This window comes from Bos taurus, chromosome 10 (genome assembly GCF_002263795.3).
Source record: "Bos taurus isolate L1 Dominette 01449 registration number 42190680 breed Hereford chromosome 10, ARS-UCD2.0, whole genome shotgun sequence".
NCBI lineage: Eukaryota > Metazoa > Chordata > Mammalia > Artiodactyla > Bovidae > Bos > Bos taurus.
Window position 1 is genome coordinate 22,106,468 of NC_037337.1, and position 21,847 is coordinate 22,128,314.

The following is a 21,847-nucleotide window of genomic DNA, read 5'->3' on the forward strand; positions in this document are numbered from 1 at the left end:
TAGCTCCGTAGTTGCGGTTCCCAGGCTTTAGAGCACAGGCTCAGTGGTTGTGGTGCATGAGCCTAGTTGCTCTGCTGCATGTGGGATCTTCTTGGACCAGGGACTGAACCTGCATCTTCTGCATTGGCAGATTGATTCTTTACCATTGAGCCACCAGAGAAACCCCGAAATGCTATTCCTTTTTGAGGCCGAATAATATTCCATTGAATGTACATACCACCTTTTGGCTATCCATTCATTTATCTGTGGACATTTGTGTTGTTTCTGCCTTTTTGGTTATTATGAATAATGCTGCTATGAACAAGGATATAAAGATATCTCTTTGAGTTGCTCTTTCTGTTCTTTTGGCTGTATATCCAGAAGTGAGATTGCTGGATGATATGGTAAATCTGTTTACTTTTTTTTTAAGAATTACCATACTGCTTTGCACAGTGGCTGCACCATTAGACATTCCCAACCCCAGTGCACAAGAGTTCTAGTTTCTCCACATTCTTGCCAACACTACCTATTTTCTGTATAAAAATATTGAAAAAAATAGTAGCCATCTTGCTGCTGCTGCTGCTGCCGCCAAGTCGCTTCAGTCGTGTCTGACTCTGTGCGACCCCATAGATGGCAGCCTACCAGGCTCCCCCATCCCTGGGAATCTCCAGGCAAGAACACTGGAGTGGGTTCCCATTGCCTTCTCCGAATAGCCATCTTAATGGGTGTTGAGTAGTATCTCATTGTGATTTTGATTTGCATTTCCCTAAATGATTAGTGATGTTGCACATCTTTCATGTCCTTATTGGCCATTTGTAGAACTGTTTGTTTTTGTTGTTGACAACATTGTATTTTAGTTTATAGTAGATACATAATGCCTTTTAAAATCTTTCTGTGGTAATTTGTGTAGTTAATTTTTCTATTTCTTTTTTTGATTTTTGAAAATTCTCTTTCTCTAGGGAATCATTAATTTCCTCTTGTTTTTCAAATTTATTGTTGAAGAGCTACATATAGTATTTTCTTTAAAAAAAAATCAGTTTATACCCTAGACTATAGCTATTTGTGTACTTTCTATCTTCCTTATCAGACTTCAGATTCTTCAAGGGCATATATTATTATCTCTTAGATGACATAGAATATTTCCTTGAACATGATATTCATGTAGTAATTTTTGGTTAAGAATATGTTAATTTCTTTATTTAATCTTTGATTATTTACCAATATGACTTAAGTCCAACTTCATCAAATATTAAACAATTTAGTAACAAATTTCAAAGTGAAATACTGTATGTAACTTTATATATGATTTAATATAACATTTTAAATATACATTTTGTAACATTTTTAAACATTTAAGGCATTTTGAACAAAAAAGCATTTGTTAGTAACTGTGGAAAATCAGAAGAAAATAGGGAAGGTGAATGAAAAACAGATGAAAGGAACTAACATTTAGTGAGGATTTATTATCCTCTAGTCACTAGAGGCACTTTGCATAGAATATCTCAGATATTTCATCACAATCCTCTGGAGTGGATACTGTCATCCTCTTTTACAGATCAGAAAACTGGGACTCAGGGAAGTAATCGGCTAGTAGGTAGAAGCATCTTTCTCAGTAGGAATGAGGAATTTCTAAGAGTTTTGATACTAAAGAAGCATAAGTAAGTTCTATGTAAAATAATAAGTAAGTATTCTTATTTTTGAGTTCTTGCTGATGTATTTTTGTGACAGGAGTGTAAGAGTGAAATGAGGACAGGGCTACCGGAAGGCTGAACTCCTCTCCTCTGAGGGTGCTGGAGAAACAGACCCAAAGCGATCAATCAGACTGAAAGTACTTACAGACTGTTTGGTCTATGACAATGGATTGTTGTTGAGGCTTATGGTGAATTATAGAGCTAGTGCGTGTGTGTGAGCATGCTAAGTCACTTCATCCATGTCCGACTCTTTGTGACTCCATGGACTGTAGACCACCAGCCTCCTTGGTCCATGGGATTCTCCAGGGAGTAATACTGGAGTGGGTTGCCATGCCCTTCTCCAGTAGAGCTAGTACCTGCCATCAAAGAACTTATATTCTTCTGGGAAGCCAAGAGGACATTGATGGAATGAACAGAACTATTCAGATTTGATAATTTCTAAAAATGCCTTGAGGGGCCACAGAGCTTATGAGTTGATGCTCACTTGCACAGTGACTGGTGCCCCAGAAACATGTCATCAAGCTTTCTGTGGAGGAGAAAGCCTCCATCTGTTGCAGAGGCCTGATGTTCCCTTAGCTTGACTGGGGATCTTATATGCAGCCTCGTGGATCTACAGGTTTATTAGAAGAGCTTGTTCAGCTGCTCCCTAAACACCTGCTTCACCTGTTTGTTCCTGAGGGTGTAGATGAAGGGATTGAGCACTGGGGTCACCACGGTGTTGAGCAAGGCCACCACCTTGTTCCTGTCCTCCCCCTGGCCGCCCTTGCCCGACCGGACATACATGAAGATGCAGCTGCCATAGACGAGAGAGACAACAGTGATGTGGGAGGAACAGGTTGAGAAGGCTTTCCACCTCTCCTTGGCTGCGGGGAGGCGCAGGATGGTGTGGAGGATGTGGCCATAGCAGGTAGCCGTCACAGACAGAGTGCCCAGGAGGCTGACGTTGGCCAGGATGAAACCCAGAAGCTCGATCAGACTTGTGTCTGCACATACGAGTTCCAGGAGTGGAAAGCTGTCACAGAAGAAATGATCAATGATATTGGGACCACAGAAGGGCTGCTGAAATGTGAGGAAAGTTGGAATGATGATGATAAAGAATCCTGTGACCCATGAAGAAAGAACTAACTGGACACAGACCCTTTTGCTCATGATGGTGACATAACGCAAGGGGTTACATATGGCCACATACCTGTCAAAGGACATCACTGCCAGTAGGAAGAACTCTGTGGTGCCCAGGAAGAAACAGAGAAAACTTTGTAGGAAACAGCCTTCCAGGGAGATGGTCCTGTTTCCAGTCAGGATGTTGGTCAGCATCTTGGGGAAGATGACCGAGGTGAACCAGATCTCTAGGACGGCAAAGTTGCGGAGGAAGTAGTACATGGGGGAGTGGAGGCGCCTGTCCATGAGGGTGAGGACCACGATGAGGAGGTTCCCCAGTAGAGTGAGCAGGTAGGTCAGGAGGAGCCCCAGGAAGAGGAGCATCTGCAGCTCACAGGCCTCTGAGAGCCCCAGCAGGATGAACTCGGTGACAGTGGTGTGGTTCCCCGTGGCTCCTCTGGCCTCTGCTGGGAATGCCCAATCAGCGGTGTGCAGCATCAAGAGTCGTGATGTTCTGGGGATCTGAGGACACTTGGAACTGAAAGGAAAGAGGGATTTTGAGCTGAAGGAATCCTTTATTTCTTCAACTTGCAAGTCTCTTTCCCTCCCTCGTCAGGCCAGTTGTCCAGGTCCCTCACTGAGTTAGCATCAAGTTACATACTTCGATTCAATTGTCTGGTATTCTTTGGGGAAAGTTTTGCCTTTACCAATTCTTTTTCCATTTTTCTTGTGTCTGTTAGGAAGTGTTTGTCCCTTTAAATCTTGATCAGATGATGGTTTTTTTTTTTTTTTCCCCATATTTGTCCAAATGTTTTAAGTGGTCTCTCAAATAAAATAAAATATTTCCTCTGCAAATCCTGTATCCATTGGTCACAGGCCTTTATCAAAAACACTAATGGAAAATTTACTCTAGTACTTGTTACAGAGGCATTTGAGTTAGAGACTTCGTGTTTGTACCTGAGCTCCATCATTTACTAACTTGTGTGGGGCCAGTTCTCTAACTTCACCAAACTCTGCTTCTTCAGTGGGAACAAAACATGTATTTGTAAATTAGGCATCTTGGTTACTTTTTGGGATAAATTCCTAAGTAATTGTAATGAAGAATACTAATGATAAATGCTCATATTTAGAATTGTACATTGGTTCAATTTCAATTTTAGAGAATATGTCTTTGTTTTGAATAATTTTTTTCTAGTTCTTACATTATTTAGCAGTGTCTTACTGACTTCCCTGGTGGCTCAGACGGTAAAGTGTCTGCTTACAATGCAGGAGACCTGGGTTTGATCCCTGGGTTGGGAAGATCCCCTGGAGAAGGAAATGGCAACTCACTCCAGCATTCTTGCCTTGAAAATCCTGCAGAAAGTAGGCTACAGTGCATGGGATCACAAAGAGTTGGACATGACTGAGTGGCTTCACTCACTTAGAGATCTGGAGAAAGAAGTAGGCATTCTTGCCATCGGTTGTCCTTTATAGAAATAACAGGTAAAGGCAAGCTTCTGTGAAGAAGAGCTGACTCTCTCTGAGACAGGAGCAGAAACTAATGTGATAAGCCTGCCTCAGAGAAATGATAACACAGTTCAGTATAGCTGTGTAACATATGTATTTATATGGAGAAGAATTGGATGAGAACACAGGAAAATGAGCATAATTGCCATAATAGGATGGGAGGATGGCAGGTGATTTTTCTTCTGTCTCTTTATTATTTTTATTATCACTTATAAAGTAACTTAAATTCAAAATCAGAAAAGAAGCCAGCACAATGAGTCCATTTGGACTAAGAGTTGGGTAAAAAAGTTTGAGAGAGACAAAGGGGAAACAAATGGCTGTCCGTGAACAGAGTGAAGGAAAGCCATGATGATTCTGTGAGCCATCAGCTGTTCTTGATCAGGATACTGAGAACGATGCAAAAAGTCAGAGAAGTGAGCTCTGCCACAGCCCGCCAGTGGACACCTGAAAACAGATGTCAGGCTTCCAGCCAGAGCATCCAGGGGAATCAGGGTCCACTTCCCCACAGCAAAAATCGCACCAATGTAGACTACCTCATTAGATACTAGGTGATGCTCAGTTGTCTTCAAGGCAGTTCTCATGATGGGGAGACTCCTGGTTTTCACAGGAAACTCCCAATTCTGCAGTGTTGCCACAGGAGCATGCTTCTTGGGGGCTCACCAGAGATGCGAAGTGAAGGATGCGCCAGAGCTGAAACATGGTCTGCAGGTCATGGAACAAGCAGGTCCTATTCTCTTGTACACAGTACACGCAGGTGTCTGCAAATATCCATATTTTCCAACAACCAATCTCTCTTAAGAAATATTCTCTGACTCTCACCATCTGCATATTCTCAGTTGTCCTCAGAAAGTAACAATCTCTGGATATTCCCCAGAACTTCACCAGTTTCTCAGGAAGGTTCTATTTTTCTGATCCATCACCATGTCATGGACCAGTTTACTGGGGAAATGGATATGAAAACCTGCCTAATTATTCTTCCATCCCTCATATAGTAAAGCAGAGACAGACATAATTAGATGCTGATTAGTTTAACTCATCTTCAGTTGGGCTTAAGAAGTTTCTGGCCCTTCCAGGAGTATGGTGTCCATAGAGAGTTCTGGGGTAAAATAATCGTGGCAGACTCTTTGTCTTGGACTGCTTGGGATTCTGTTTAGTCTCCTTAGAAGCTCAGAGATACAGAAGGTGCAGAGCTCAAACTTAACCAATCTAGAGATTCATGTTATTCTCTTACTGGTTGGAGCTCTGCTTCCCTGGAGATTCATTATCGTCAGTGGTAATAGGACCTAAGAAGGTCCCTTACCTCTTACTTTGTTCAATTTTGGGATTTAAAGTTTACTTTGTTTTGACTGAGAAGCTGTGAAACCTCTAATGAATTTTAACTGTAACAAAGAAACACAGTTAATAAAAAGTTCATTTAAAAACACAGTTAATTCAAAGTTTTGTGATGTGCTTTTGTGTGATAAGTATGGCTCTAGATGCCACAGATAGGCAGTATTCTTGTGGGGAAGACAGACATCAAATAATCAGATAAATATTAATTACTATTGTGATTAGTGTGTGAAAAAGAGCTCAGTGGATATCCTGAATCAGACTGAAGGATAATGAAAGGTATTCCTGATCGAGTTACATAAAGTTGTTGTTCAGTCGCAAGTCGTGTCTGACTCTTTGTGATCCATGGACTGCAGCACCCAGGCTTGCATGTCCTTCACCAACCCCTCCGCCCCAGTTTGTTCAAACTCAAGTCCATTGAGTCGACAATGCCGTCCAACCATTTCATCGTTTGTTGTCCCCTTCTCCTCTTGCCTTCAATCTTTCCTAGCACCAAGGTCTTTTCCAATGAGTCAACTCTTTGCATCAGGTGGCCAAAGTATTGGAGCTTCAGCTTCAGCATCAGTCCTTCCAATGATAATTCAGGGTTGATTTCCTTGCTGTCCAAGGGACTCTCAAGAGTTTTCTCCAGCACTACAGTTTGAAAGCATCAGTTCTTTGGTGCTCAGCCTTCCTTATGATCCAACTCTCACATCTGTACATGACTACTGCAAAAGCCATAGCTTTGACTCTGTGGATCTTTGTGGGCAAAGTGATGTCTCTGCTTTTTAATACGTTGTCTAGATTTGTCATAGCTTTTCTTCTAAGCAGCAAGCATCTTTTAATTTCATGGCTGCAGTCACCATCCGCAGTGATTTTTTAGTCCAAGTAAATAGTCTGTCACCGTTTTCTTTGTTCCCCCGTCTATTTGCCATGAAGTGATGCGACTGGATGCCATGATCTTGTTTTTTGAATGTTGCATTTTAAGCCAGCCTTTTCACTCTCCTCTTACACTTTCATCAAGAGGCTGTGAAGTTCCTCTTTGCTTTCTGCCATAAGGGTGGTGTCACCTGCGTATCTGTGGTTCTTGATATTTCTCCTGGAAATCTTGATTCCAGCTTGTGCTTCATCAGCCTGGCATTTCTCATGATATACTGTGCATAAAAGTTAAATAAGCAGGGTGACAATATACAGCCTTCATGTACTTCTTTTCCAATTTTTAACCAATCCGTTGTTCCATGTCCAGTTCTAACTGTTGCTTCTTGACTTACATACAGGTTTCTCAGGAGGCATGTAAGGTGTTGTGGTATTTCCATCTCTATCAATTTGAGACCTGAAGAATAAATTGGAGTGTGTGTGGAGGTGAAGGACCTTTAATTAATTAATTAATCATTCATTCAATAAATGTTTCTTGAGTATCTACTTACCTACTGTGTACTAGACTCTATACTGTGTACTGAAGATGACTATGAGTGGTGAACAAAACAGAGATGGTGTCCAGTCCCCGTTGAGCATCCTCTCTATTATGTGAATCTTTGTAAAAGGATGTTGAAATTGTCTTCGTCTTGGTCCTTGGGCCATTCAAGCTATAACTACTTTGTAATCCCACTTTCTTTGGTCACCGAACTATTCTGTGGATTGGAGAAAACTGGCTAATGTAACATGACTGTCAGAAATGGTATGAGTAGGAGCCAATGATATGTTGGAAAAGGCAAATGAATGACAGGCTTTCAGTTCTCTCAGTGCATGAGTGGGTTAATCTGACTAGGGTTATCTTTCCTGAGAGTCTGGCTATCCTTAATGTAGTCAGATGGCTACCAACTCACTTTCTAAACACCTGGTCACCTCATATAAACTGCATGTGTAGTCACCTTATTCCTGATAAAGAGTCATGACTAATCAATAACTTATAAGAAGTAGGCTCATGTGACTGGATAGCTGAGGTTAAGAAGTGTGCATGGCACACACTGGTGGCGTCTGCTGAGATGTGCTTGTAGAAACTGTGTACCTCGTCTGGTTGACCAGAACTTTCATAATTTTCAGTTAGACATGATATAGCCTATGTCCTTGGTGTCACAGATCGATTTGACATAGTGCCTGTGATAGCTTCTAAGGTGGCCCCGATGACCCATCTCCTGATATTCCTGTCCATGTGTTATCCCCTCCCCTTGTGTGTGGCTGTACCTAGTGATAGTCTTCTAACGAATGGAATACAGTGAAAGGGATGAGATGTCATTTTTGAGAATGTTACAAAGAGACTGTGGTTCCATCTTGCATGTCCTTTCTTGCTCTCTTACTTGCTCTGAAGGAAGCCATATTATTAGCTGTCCAGTAGAGAAGCCCACATGGCAAGGGACTCATGTCTCCAGCCAATAGCCAGCAAAGACTTAATGACAATGAACAGACACCGTAGTGAACATGGGAGCAGATCTTCCCTTAAACAAGCATTGGGATGACTACTGTTGTGGCCTGTACCTTGTTTACAGCCTTATGAGATATCTGGAGCCAGAGGCTAATACAGTTCTTATTGACATTCTGGTGTTTATTCCGTAGGTGTCCTGATGGAGCACTCAGTGCATTTTTGTTGTTCATTTACCAGTCGTGTCTGACTCTGTGATCCATGGATTACAGCACCCTGGCTTCCCTGTCCCTCACTATCTCCCAGAGTTTGCTCAAACTCATGTCCATTGAGTTGATGATGCCATCTAACCGTCCCATCGTCTGTCATTCACTTCTCCTCATGTCCTCAATCTTTCCTAGCATCAGGGTCTTTTCCAATGATTCAGCTCTTTGCATCAGGTGACCCAAGTATTGAAGTTTGAGCTTCAGAATCAGTCCTTCCAATGAATATTCAGGACTGATTTCCTTTAGGATTGACTGGTTTGATCTTGCTATCCAATAGACTCTCAAGAGTTTTCTCCAGCACTACAATTTGAAAGCATCAGTCTTTGATGCTCAGCCTTCTTTATGATGCAACTCTCACATCTGTATATGACTACTGCAAAAACCATAGCTTTGGCTTAATGGATCTTTGTGGGCAAAGTGATGTTTCTGCTTTTTAGTATTGTTTAGATTTGTCATAGCTTTTCTTCCATGGAGTAAGTGTCTTTTAATTTCATGGCTGCAGTCACCATCTGCAGTCACTGTTTCCATTCCCCCACACCCCCATACATTTGCCATTAAGTAATGGGACCAAATGCCATGATCTTGTTTTTTGAATGTTGAGTTTTTTATTTTATTTTATTTATTTATTTATTTTTGGCTCTGCTGGGTCTTTGTTACTGTTTGGACTTTTTGGTAGTTGCAGTAAGCAGGGGCTGTGGTGCACAGGCTTCTCAGTGAAGTGGCTTTCCTTTTGGCGAATATGCACTCTTGGTCTCTTGGGCTTCAGTAGCTGCGTGACATGGGCCTAGTGGCTCTACAGCATGTGGGATCTCCTGGACCAGGGATTGAACCCATGTCTCCTGCCTTGACAGGCAGATTCTTTATCACTGAGCCACTAGGGAAGCCCGAATGTTGAGTTTTAAGCCAGCTTTTTTACTGTCCTCTTTCATCTTCATCAAGAGGTTCTTTAAATCCTCTTCACTTTCTGCCATAAGGGTGGTGTCATCTGCATATCTGAAGGTGTTGATATTTCTCCTGGCAATCTTTATTCCAATTTGCTTCATCCAGCCTCACATGTCACATGATGTACAGTGCATAGATGATACTTTGTGTATGAGGTGTGAATGTTGCTCTTTGTGTCCGACTATTTGCAATCTCATGGACTTTACAGTCCATGGAATTCTCCAGGCCAGAATACTGGAGTGAGAAGCCATTCCCTTCTCCAGGGGATCTTCCCAACCCAGGGACTGAACCCAGGTCTGCTGTGTTGCAGGAGGATTCTTGACCATCTGAGCGACCAGGAAAGCCTGAAAAAGTATCGTCAAATCAGATTAGAATGCATGTCAAGTATGGCAGTACCTGGCTCTCCAAGGAATACACTTACTTTACTTCCCTGGTTGTTCCATGTCAAATATGTCAAGGCTGTATATTGTCACCGTGCTTATTTAGTTCATATTCAGAGTACATCATATGAAACGCTGAGCTGGAAGAAGCACAAGCTGGAATCAAGATTGCTGGGAGAAGTATCAGTATCCTCAGATATGCAGACGACATTACCAAAGTGAAGAGGAACTTAAGAGCCTCTTGATGAAAGTGAAATAGGAGAGTGAAAAAGCTGGCTTAAAATTCAACATCTGAAACACAAAGATTATGGCATCCAGTCCCATCACGTCATGGCAAATAGGTAGGGAAACAATGGAAACAGTGACAGAGTTTATGTTCTTGGGCTCCAAAATCACTGCAGATGGTGAATGCAGCCATGGAATTGAAAGACACTTGGTCCTTGAAAGAAAACCTTTGACAAACCTAGACAACGCATTAAAAAGCAGAGACATTATTTGGCAACAAAGGTCCATAGAGTCAAAGCTATGGTTTTTGCAGTAGTCATGTATGGATGTGAGAGTTGGACCATAAAGAAAGCTGAGCACTGAAGAATTGATGCCTTTGAACTATGGTGTTGGGGAAGACTCTTTTAAGAGTCCCTTGCACTGCAAAGTGACCAAACCAGGCAATCCTAAAGGAAATTAGTCCTGAATATTCATTGGAAAGACTAATGCTGAAGTTGAAGCTCCAATATTTTGGCCACTTGATGGAAAGAACTTACTCATTAGACAATACCCTGATGCTGAGCGAGATTGAAGGCAGGAGGAGAAGAGGATGACAGAGGATGAGATGGTTGGATGGTATCACCGACTCTATGAACATGAGTTTGAGCAAGCTGTGGGAGTTGGTGATGGACAGGGAAGCCTGGCATGCTGCAGTCCATGGAGGTTGCAAAGAGTCGGACATGACTGAACTAATTAACTGACTATTCCATGTCCAGTTCTGTTACTTCTTGACTTGCATACAGGATTCTCAGAAGGTAGGTAAGGTGATCTGGTATTCCCATCTCTTTAAGACTTTTCCATAGTTTGTGATCCACACAGTCAAAGGCTTTTACATAGGCAATGAAGCAGAAATAGATGTTTTTCTAGAATTCTCTTGCTTTTTCTATGATCAAACAGGTGTTGGCAATTTGATCTCTGGTTCCTCTGCTTTTTCTAAATCCAGATAATACATCTGGAATTTCTAGTTCACATATGGTTGAAGCCGAGCTTAAAGGATTTTGAGCATTACCTTGGTAGCATGTGAAATGAGTGCAATTCTGTGGTAGTTTGAACATTTTTTACCATTGCCCTTCTTTGGGATTGGATTAGATGTCTAAAATATTTTACCATCAAAAGAGTTATTATTTTACCTTGAGTTATCTTGACCATTAGTACAAGGGCTTCCCTGGTGGCTCAGTTCAGTTCAGTTCAGTTCAGTCATTCAGTTGTGTCCGACTGTTTTCAACCCCATGAACCGTAGCATGCCCGGCCTCCTTGTCCATCACCAACTCCTGGAGTTTACCCCAACTGGTGTCCATTGAGTCGGTGATGCCATCCAACCATCTCGTCCTCTGTCATCCCCTTCTCCTCCTGCCCTCGATCTTTCCCAGCATCAGAGTCTTTTCAAATGAGTCAGCTCTTCGCATGAGGTGGCCAAAGTATTGGAGTTTCAGCTTCAACATCAGTCCTTCCAATGAACACCCAGGACTGATCTCCTTTAGGATGGACTGGTTGGATCTCCTTTCAGTCCAAGGTACTCTCAAGAGTCTTTTTCAACACCACAGTTCAAAAGCATCAATTGTTGTGCACTCAGCTTTCTCCACAGTTCAACTCTCACATCCATACATGACCACTGGTAAAACCATAACCTTGACTAGATGGTGGCTCAGGGGTAAGGAATCCTCTTGGCAATTCAGGAGATACGATATCAATCCCTTAGTCTGGAAGATCCTGGGAGAAGGAAATGGCAACTGACTCCAGTATTCTTGACTGGGAAATCCTATGGAGAGGAGGAGCCTGGTGGGGTAGGGTACTTGGGGTTGGAAAACAGCTGGACAAGACTTAGGGACTAAACAGCAACAATGACCATTAATATGGTTGAGCATCTTTTCACTTCTATTGGTCCTTTGAGTTTACTTTACTGTCAGTGTCTATGTATATACTTATCTCAATTATCTGTTGGGTTATTTATCTTTGCATATTATAGAAAATAATTCTTTATTTGTAATTTACATTCTTCCATCTACATCCTTCCTGAAAGTTCATTTAAACCTCTTCATGAAGTTATTTCTTCCTTGACCTTATATGAAATTCAGAACAGTAATGCAAAGTTTCTGGGCATGTGTATAATTTTATAATTTTTACTTTTTTAAATATAAATTTATTTATTTTAATTGGAGGCTAATTACTTTACAATATTGTATTGGTTTTGCCATACATCAACATGAATCTGCCACGGGTATACACGTGTTCCCCATCCTGAACCCCCCCTCTCACCTCCCTCCCCATCCCATCCCTCTGGGTCATCCCAGTGCGCCATTCCTGAGCATCCTGTATCGTGCATCGAACCTGGACTGGCAATTCGTTTCACATATGATAATATACATGTTTCAATGCCATTCTCCCAAATCATCCCACCATTGCCCTTTCCCACAGAGTCCAAAAGACTGTTCTATACATCTGTGTCTCTTGCTGTCTCCCATACAGAGTTATCGTTACCATCTTTCTAAATTCCATGTATATGTGTTAGTATAGTGTATTGGTGTTTTTCTTTCTGGCTTACTTCACTCTGTATAATAGGCTCCAGTTTCATCCACCTCATTGGAATTGATTCAAATGCATTCTTTTTAATGGCTGAGTAATACTCCATTGTGTATATGTACCACAGCTTTCTTCTCCATTCATCTGCTGGTGGACATCTAGGTTGCTTCCATGTCCTGGCTATTATAAACAGTGCTGCGATGATGGGCATATGTATACTTTTAGAAGTCCTTCATTCACCATTTGTTCAAAGAATGGGATTATTAATTGTCTGGTCCTATGTAATTGTTAAAGTTTTGAACTTCATTTAAAGTAAATTGTATTTCTATCGATGCATAAGTCCTGTTTCAGGCAGGAAATCTTCAGAGAGAAAGGGTGTGTTGTTTTGGCTTCCTCTGTGTTAACTATGCAAGTCCACCTCCCCCTCACCTGAGTTTGCTAACCCTGTCCTCCTCCAGAGGTATGGGCATGGGATTGGTGTGGCAGGTAGGGATGGATTTCCTAGAGGAAGGGGAAGGTTATATGGACAAAGATGGTAGTGGTGGTGGTAAGAAATGGTGGATTAGTACATATTTTGAATGTATAATCCCCAGAATTTGCTGATGGATTGACTGAGAAATAAGAGAAAGGGAGGAAGTCAAAGTAATGCAGTTTTGTTTTTGCCCTGGAATCTGTACTTTTCTTATTGGGCAAAATACATAATAATATAAAATTTCTCATTTTAACCATTCTAAAGTGTACTGTTTGGTGGTGTCAAGTACATTCACATTGTTGTGAGATCATCACCATTATCCATGTCCAGAACTTTTTCATCATCCCAAGCTGAAATTTTATATTCATCAAATAATAACGCTCCATTCCTACCCACACTTCCTGGTAACCCCCATTCTACATTCTGTCTCTATGATTTTTTTTTGCTCACTCTATACCTCATATTGTGGAATCTGACTGTATTTGTCCTCTTATGTCTTGCTTATTTCACTTAGCATATGTCTTCAAGTTTCCTACATGTTGTAGCATTTAATTTATCAGAATTCCATCTCTTTTTAAGGCAGAATACTATTCCAATGTATGTACGTACCACATTTTGTTTATCCATTCATTTGTCCATGGACATTTGAGTTGTTTTTACCTTTTTGGCTGTTGTGAATAGTGCTGCTATGAACACAGATGTAAAAATATGTGTTCAAGTCCTTACTGTCAATTCTTTTGGGTTTATATCTAGAAGTGAGATTGCTGGATGATACACTAAATCTATGTTTACATTATTTAGGAAGTGCCATAATGTTTTCCACAGTGGCTGAATCATTTTATACTCTCATCAGCAATGCACCAGAATTCTAATCTATCCATATGCTTGCCAAAACTTGGTATAATCTGTTCAAGAAAATTTTAAAAAATAATATCCATCTTATGGCTATAAAATAATATTTCATTGTGATTTTAATTTGCATTTCCCTAATGACTATGCCAAAGCGTTCGACTGTGTGGATCACAATAAACTGGAAAATTCTGAAAGAGATGGGAATACCAGACCACCTGACCTGCCTCTTGAGAAACCTATATACAGGTCAGGAAGCAACAGTTAGAACTGGACATGGAACAACAGACTGGTTCCAAATAGGAAAAGGATTACATCAAGGCTGTATATTGTCACCCTGTTTATTTGACTTATATGGAGAGTACATCATGAGAAACACTGGGCTAGAAGAAGGACAAACTGGAATCAAGATTGCTGGGAGAAATATCAGTAATCTCAGATATGCAGATGACACTACCCTTATGGCAGAAAGTGAAGAGGAACTCAAAAGCCTCTTGATGAAAGTGAAAGAGGAGAGTGAAAAAGTTGGCTTAAAGCTCAACATTCAGAAAATGAAGATCATGGCATCTGGTCCCATCACTTCATGGGAAGTAGATGGGGAAACAGTGGAAACAGTGTCAGACTTTATTTTTCTGGGCTCCAAAATCACTGCAGATGGTGACTGCAGCCATGAAATTAAAAGACTCTTACTCCTTGGAAGAAAAGTTATGACCAACCTAGATAGCATATTGAAAAGCAGAGACATTACTTTGCTGACAAAGGTCCGTCTAGTCAAGGCTATGTTTTTTCCAGTGGTCATGTATGGATGTGAGAGTTGGACTATGAAGAAAGCTGAGCGCCGAAGAATTGATGCTTTTGAACTGTGGTTTTGGAGAAGACTCTTGAGAGTCCCCTGGACTGCAAGGATATCCAACCCATCCATTCTGAAGGAGATCAGTCCTGGGTGTTCTTTGGAAGGAATGATGCTGAGGCTGAAACTCCAGTACCTTGGCCACTTCATGCCCAGAGTTGACTCATTGGAAAAGACTCTGATGGTGAGGGGGATTGGTGGCAGGAGGAAAAGGGAACAACAGAGGATGAGATGGCTGGATGGCATCACTGACTTGATGGATGTGAGTCTGAGTGAACTCCGGGAGTTGGTGATGGACAGGGAGGCATGGCGTGCTGCGATTCACGGGGTCATATAGAGTCAGACACAACTGAGCAACTGAACTATACTGAATGATTGTTGATGCTGCACATCTTTTCATGTACTTATTAGCCACTTGTAGAAGAGCTGTTTTTGTTATTGAAAACATAGGTTTTAATTCATAGTAGCTATATAATCCTTTCTTGACATCTTTCTATGGTGATTGGGCCAGTTAAGTTTTCTATTTCTTTTTACATTTTTGAAAATTCTCATTCTCTAGGGATTCGTTCATTTTCTCTAGGTTTTACTATTTGTTACTGAAGAGTTACCCATGGTATTTTCTTATAAAGATCATTTTATACCCTAAAATATAGTTATTTGTGTCATTTCTATCTTCCTTATTAGATTTCAAATTCTTTGAAAGCATAAATTAAGTGTTATCCACTGAAATGTGCATTTCCTTGGACATGGCATTCATGTAATAATTATTTTGGGATAAGTTAACATATGAATTGATCTCATTATTTAGTTAATATTTGATTATTTACCAATATGACTTAATTTTATTTTTCATGAAAATAATGAATATCTTAGTAACAAATTTTAATAGGTTTAATACTGTATTTAACTTTGTATAAGATAAATAGGATATTCTGAATATAAAATATATAGTTTTAGCAAACAGAAAAGTTTTCTTAACAAATGTGAGATTTAAAAGGAAGAGAGGGAAGGTAGGATGAGATACGAATGAAAGAAACTGACATTTAGTGAGACTTGTTATGTGCCAGTCACTATTTAAGATTCTTGCATAGAGTATCTCATTTGACTTTTATCATAATGCTTTGAAACGGATCCTGATTTTACAGATGAGAAAACAGGGGCTCAGGGAAGTAACCAACCAGGTTACTTGGAATAGGAATGATGAATATCTATGAATTTTAATACTAAACAAAGAGTTTAGTATTAGCTTATATGCAGGATAATAAACAACTAACCTTATTTTTTGAATTCTTACGGATATATTACTGTGACAAGACGAGGACAGTGTTAACAGTGTTCTCCTCTCCCTTGAAGTTGTTGGAGAAACAGAAACACAAAATCAATCTGAAAGTACTTTCTGAGTATTTATATGGTCTATCACAACAGATTGGTTTTCGAGGCTTATGGTGAATTACAGAGCCAGTACCTCTCATCAAAGAATTTGTATCTGCTGGAAAGCCAGGTATATAGATGGAATGAAGCGAAATATACAAATATGATAATTACTAAAATTGCCTTGAGGGGCCACAGAGCTTATGGGTTGATGCTTAGTTTCACAGTGACTGGCACCCTAGAAACATGTCATCAAGCTTTTTGTGGATGAGAAAGCCTCCATCTGTTGCAGAGCCCTGGCGTTCCCTTAGCTTGAGTGGGGATCTTATGTGTAGCCTCTTGGATCCACAGGTTTATTAGAAGAGCTTGTTCACCTGCTCCCTAAACACCTGCTTCACCTGTTTGTTCCTGAGGGTGTAGATGAAGGGATTGAGCACTGGGGTCACCACGGTGTTGAGCAAGGCCACCACCTTGTTCCTGTCCTCCCCCTGGCCGCCCTTGCCCGACCGGACATACATGAAGATGCAGCTGCCATAGAAGAGAGAGACAACAGTGATGTGGGAGGAACAGGTTGAGAAGGCTTTCTGCCTCTCCTTGGCTGAGGGGATGTGCAGGATGGTGTGGAGGATGTGGCCATAGCAGGTAGCCGTCACGGACAGAGTGCCCAGGAGGCTGACGTTGGCCAGGATGAAACTTAGAATTTCCATCAGACTTGTGTCTGCACATATGAGTTCCAGGAGTGGAAAGTTGTCACAGAAGAAATGATCAATGATATTGGGACCACAGAAGGGCTGCTGAAATGTGAGGAAACCTGGAATGATGTTGAGAAGGAACCCTGTGATCCATGAAGAAAGAACTAGCTGGACACAGACCCTTTTGCTCATGATGGTGACATAACGCAAGGGGTTACATATGGCCACATACCTGTCAAAGGACATCACTGCCAGTAGGAAGAACTCTGTGGTGCCCAGGAAGAAATAGAGAAAACTTTGTAGGAAACAGCCTTCCAGGGAGATGGTCCTGTTTCCAGTCAGGATGTTGGTCAGCATCTTGGGGAAGATGACCGAGGTGAACCAGATCTCTAGGACGGCAAAGTTGCGGAGGAAGTAGTACATGGGGGAGTGGAGGCGCCTGTCCATGAGGGTGAGGACCACGATGAGGAGGTTCCCCAGTAGAGTGAGCAGGTAGGTCAGGAGGAGCCCCAGGAAGAGGAGCATCTGCAGCTCACAGGCCTCTGAGAGCCCCAGCAGGATGAACTCGGTCACAGTGGTGTGGTTCCCCATGGCTCCTCTGGCCTCTGCTGGGAATGCCCAATCAGCAGTGTGCAGCATCAAGAGTCGTGATGTTCTGGGGATGTGAGGTCACTTGGAACTGAAAGGAAAGAGGGATTTTGAGCTGAAGGAATCCTTTATTTCTTCAACCTGCAGGTCCCTTTTCCTCCCTCATCACGCTGGTTGTCCATGTCCCTCACACTCAGTTAGCATCAAGTCACATATTTTGATTCAGTTGTCTGGTATTCTTTGGGGAAAGTTTTGCCTTTATCAATTCTTTTTCTGTTTTTCTTATTTATGTTAGGAAGTGTGTGTCCCTTTATTTCTTCTTAATCAGATGATGTCTTTTCCTATATTTGTCCAAATGTTTTAAGTGGTCTCTCTAATAAAGTAAAATATTTTCTCTGCAAATCCTGTATCCATTGATCACAGACCTTTATCAAAAACACTGATGGAAAATTTACTCTAGAACTTGTTACACAGATATTTCATTTAGAGACTCTGTGTGTGCACCTGAGCTTCAACATTTACTAATCTGTCTGGGGCCAGTTCTCTAACCTCACAAAACTCTGCTTCATCAATGGGAATATGAATATGTCACAGTTCACAAGAGAAAAGTTCTCCAGAATTTAAATTAGTAATGTATACTCAACACCTAACACAAGATTGACCATGGACCATGCAGTCACACAATGCTAGCTATTTTTATTTCTCCCTTTCTGGGCTGATATTCTTGCAGGATATTTAAGGATAAGTAAAAATAAAATTGGAGAAAACATACTGGATTTCGGGCAATGTGTATTTAAACGAAAAGTTTTAAATTATAAAAATATTATCAGGTCATCGTGGACACTTTAAGATATACAGAAAATGGAAAGAATCACCTATAGTCCTACAGAGACAACTGCTATTAATATATTCATTTATTTCTATTGTACTTTTCTATTTTTTCCAGTGTATGGATTTGAATGGTCAACGAGCACACAGAGTATTATTTTCAACATCCTTGCTTCCCACATTATCAGTACAACAAATTATTGTTATGCTATTACAAATCCTTTCTTAGATATTATTGGCTGATATTGTTTGAGGGATTCATGTGCTATGAAATTGTTGTATCAGAGGAGAGAACATGCATTCGTAGATTAGGGATGATGCTTATTTCTTTGGGATAAATTACTAAGTAATATTAACAATAATGATAAATGCTCATATTTAGAATTTTTTGGTTCAATTTCAGTTTTAGAGAATATGTCTTTGTTTTCCTGGTCTTTTCTAAAAGATTTTTTTTTCTGGTTTTTACATTGTTCAACAGTGTCTCTCTGGTTCTGGATAAAGAAGTAGGCATTCTCGCCATCGGTTGTTGTTTATAGAAATGACAGGTAAAGGCAAGCTTCTGTGGAGAAAAGCTGACTCTGTGTGAGACAGGAGCAGGAACTAATGTGATATGCCTGCCTCAGAGAAATGGTAATGCAGTGCAGTATGCTGGTGCTGGTGCTAAGTCGCTTCCGTCGTGTCCGACTCTGTGCGACCCCATAGACAGCAGCCCACCAGGCTCCCCCGTCCCTGGGATTCTGCAGGCAAGAACACTGGAGTGGGTTGCCATTTCCTTCTCCAATGCATGAAAGTGAAAAGTCAAAGTGAAGTCGCTCAGTCTTGTCCGACTCTTTGCGACCTCATGGACTGCAGCCTACCAGGCTTCTCTGTCCATGGGATTTTCCAGGCACAAGTACTGGAGTGGGGTGCCATTGCCAGTATAGCTGTGTAAAATATGTATTTATATGGAGAAGAATTGGATGAGAACACAGGAAAATGAGCATAATTGCCCCAATAGGATGGGAGGATGCTGGGTGTTTTTTGTTCTGTCTCTTTATTATGTTATTATTCATTGTAAAATAATTTAAATTCAAAGTTATAAAAGAAACCAGCACAACGAGCCCATTTGGACTAAGAGTTGGGTAGAACAGTTTGAGACAAATGGGAAATAAATGGCTGCCCATGAAGAGTGTGAAAAAAAAGTCTTAATGATTCTGTGAGCCATCGGCTGTTCCTGAGTCAGGATACTGAGAACGATACAAAAAGTCAAAGAAGTGAGCTGTGCCACAGCCCGCCAGTGGACACCTGGAAACAGATGACAGGCTTCCAGCCAGAGCATCCAGAGGAATCAGGTTCCCCTTCCCCACACCAAAAATCGCACCACGTAGATTACCTCAGTAGATACTAGGTGAGATGCTCATTTGTCTTCAAGGCAGTTCTGATGAGGGGAGATTCCTGATTTTCACAGGAACCTTCTGACTCTGCAAGGTTGCCCGAGGAGTACACTTCTTGGGGGCTCACCTGAGATGCGCAGTGAAGGACGCGCCAGAGCTGTAATATGGTCTGCAGGTCATGGACACAGACAGGTCCTGTTCTCTTGTACACAGTGTCTGCAAATATTCATATTTTCCAACAACCAATCTCTCTTAAGAAATATTCTCTGACTCTCACTATCTACATATTCTCAGTTGTCCTCAGAAAGTAACAATCTCTGGATATTCCCCAGAACTTCACCAGTTTCTCAGGAAGCTTCTATTGCTCCTGATCCATCACTGTGTTACCACTGGACCAATTTCCTGGGGAAATGGACATGAAAACCTATTTAATGATTCTTCCATTCCTCACATAGTAAGGCAGAGACAGACATCAATAGATGCTGATTAATGTAACTCCTTTTTAGTTGGGCGTAAGAGATTTCTGGCCCTTCCAGGAGTATGGTTTCCATATAGGGTTCTGGGTGAAATAGTAATGGCAGACTCTGCCTTTGTGGAGCTGGCATCAGGCTTGGACTGCTTGGGGTTCTGTTTGGTCTCCATGGAAACTCAGAGATACAGAAGGTGCAGAGCTCAAACTTAACCAATCTAGAGATTCATGTTATTCTTTTACTGGTTGGAGCTATGCTTCCCTGGAGATTCATTATCATCAGTGGTAATAAGACCTAAGAAAGTCCTTAACCTCTTACTTTCTTCAACTTTGGAATTAAAATTTGCTTTATTTTGACTGAGAAGCTGAGAAACCTCTTATGAATTTTAACTAACAAAGAAACATAGTTATTAAAACATTCAATAAGTTTTGTGGTGTGCTTTTTGTGTGGTAAGTATGACTCTAGATGCCAGATATAGGCAATGTCTTGTGGGGAAGACAGCCATTAAATAATAAGACACTATTGAGACTAATGTCTGAAGAAGACCATATCGGAGATCCTGAACCAGACTGAAGTATGAGGAGATATTCCTGATGAAGTTACATAAAGTTGTTTTTCAGTCACTCAGAGATGTCCAACTCTTGTGACCCCATGGACTGCAGCATGCCAGGGTTCCCTGTCCTGGAGTTTGCTCAAACTCATATCCATTGAATCGATGATGCCATCCAACGATCTCATCCTGTGTCCTCCACTTCTCCCCATGTCCTCAATCTTTCCTAGCATCAGGTCATTTCCAGTGAGTTGGCTCTTTGCATCAGGTGGCCAAAGTATTGGAGCTTCAGTTTCAGCATCAGTCCTTCCAATGAATATTCAAGGTTTATTTCCTTTAGGATTGGCTGGCTTGATCTCCTTGCTGTCCAAGGACTCTCAAAAGTCTTCTCCAGGACCATGGTTCAAAAGCATCAATTCTTCTGCACTCAGTCTTCTTCATGGTCCAGATCTCACATCTGTACTTGACTACTGGAAAAACCATAGCTGTGAATATATGTACTTTTGTGCACAAAGTGATGTCTCTGCTTTTTAATATGCTCAACCCACTCCAGTATTCTTGCCTGGAGAATCCCAGGGACAGGGGAGCCTGGTGGGCTGCCGTCTATGTGGTCGAACTGAGTTGGACACGACTGAAGCGACTTAGCAGCAGCAGCAGCAGATTTGTCATAGCCTTTCTTCCAAGGAGAAAGTGTCTTATAATCTCATGGTTGCAGTCACTATCTGCAGTGATTTTGGAGCCCAAGAAAATAAAGTCTGTCATTGTTTTCATTTTCCCCCCGATGTATTTGCCATGAAGTGATGAGACCAGATCTCATTTTTTAAATGTTGAGTTTTAAGCCAGCTTTTTCACTCTCATTTTTCAACTTCATCAAGCGGCTCTTTAGTTCTTCATTTTCTGCCTTTAGGGTGGTGTCATCTGCATGTCTGAGGTTACTGATATTTCTCCTGGCAATCTTGATTCCAGCTTGTGCTTTATTCAGACCAGCATTTCGCATGATGTACTCTGCATAGAAGTTAAATAAGCAGGGTGACAATATACAGCCTTGATATACTCCTTTCCCAATTTTGAGGCAGTCCATTGCTCTGTATTCAGTTGCAACTGTTTTTTTTTTTTTTTTGCCCTCCATTCAGATTTCACAGGAAGCAGGTAAGGTGGGCCAGTATTCCCATCTCTTTAAGAATTTTCTGCAGTGTGTTGTGATCCAACAGTCTTTAGCGTAATGAAGCAGATGTTTTCCTGTAATTCTCTTGCTTTTTCTATGATCTTTTTCTTGCTTTTTCATATGATTACGTATGTTGGCAATTTGGTCTCTGGTTCTCCTGCCTTTTCTAAATCCAGCTTGTACATCTGGAAGTTCCTGGTTCACGTACTGTTGAAGCCTAGCTTGTAGGATTTGCGCATTACCTTGCTAGCATATGAAATGAGTATAGTATGCCGTTGTTTGAACATTTTTTGACATTGCACTTCTTTGGGATTGGATTAGATGTC

At 41.2% G+C, this 21,847-nt stretch overlaps 2 protein-coding genes across 2 annotated transcripts; both read right to left on the minus strand.

Annotated features, from left to right (window-relative positions):
- Positions 1-2,291: 2,291 nt before the first annotated feature.
- Positions 2,292-3,266, minus strand: OR6E1C (olfactory receptor family 6 subfamily E member 1C). The gene has a single exon (NM_001390740.1). The coding sequence runs from the start codon at positions 3,264-3,266 to the stop codon at positions 2,292-2,294; it is 975 nt and encodes a 324-aa protein (NP_001377669.1).
- A 12,945-nt stretch (positions 3,267-16,211) lies between these two features.
- On the minus strand, positions 16,212-17,186 carry OR6E1 (olfactory receptor family 6 subfamily E member 1). The gene has a single exon (NM_001390741.1). The coding sequence runs from the start codon at positions 17,184-17,186 to the stop codon at positions 16,212-16,214; it is 975 nt and encodes a 324-aa protein (NP_001377670.1).
- Positions 17,187-21,847: the final 4,661 nt, after the last annotated feature.

Coding starts and splice junctions, on each gene's coding strand:
- OR6E1C (NM_001390740.1), bottom strand. CDS start 3,266: ATGCTGCACACCGCTGATTGGGCATTCCCAGCAGAGGCCAGAGGAGCC.
- OR6E1 (NM_001390741.1), bottom strand. CDS start 17,186: ATGCTGCACACTGCTGATTGGGCATTCCCAGCAGAGGCCAGAGGAGCC.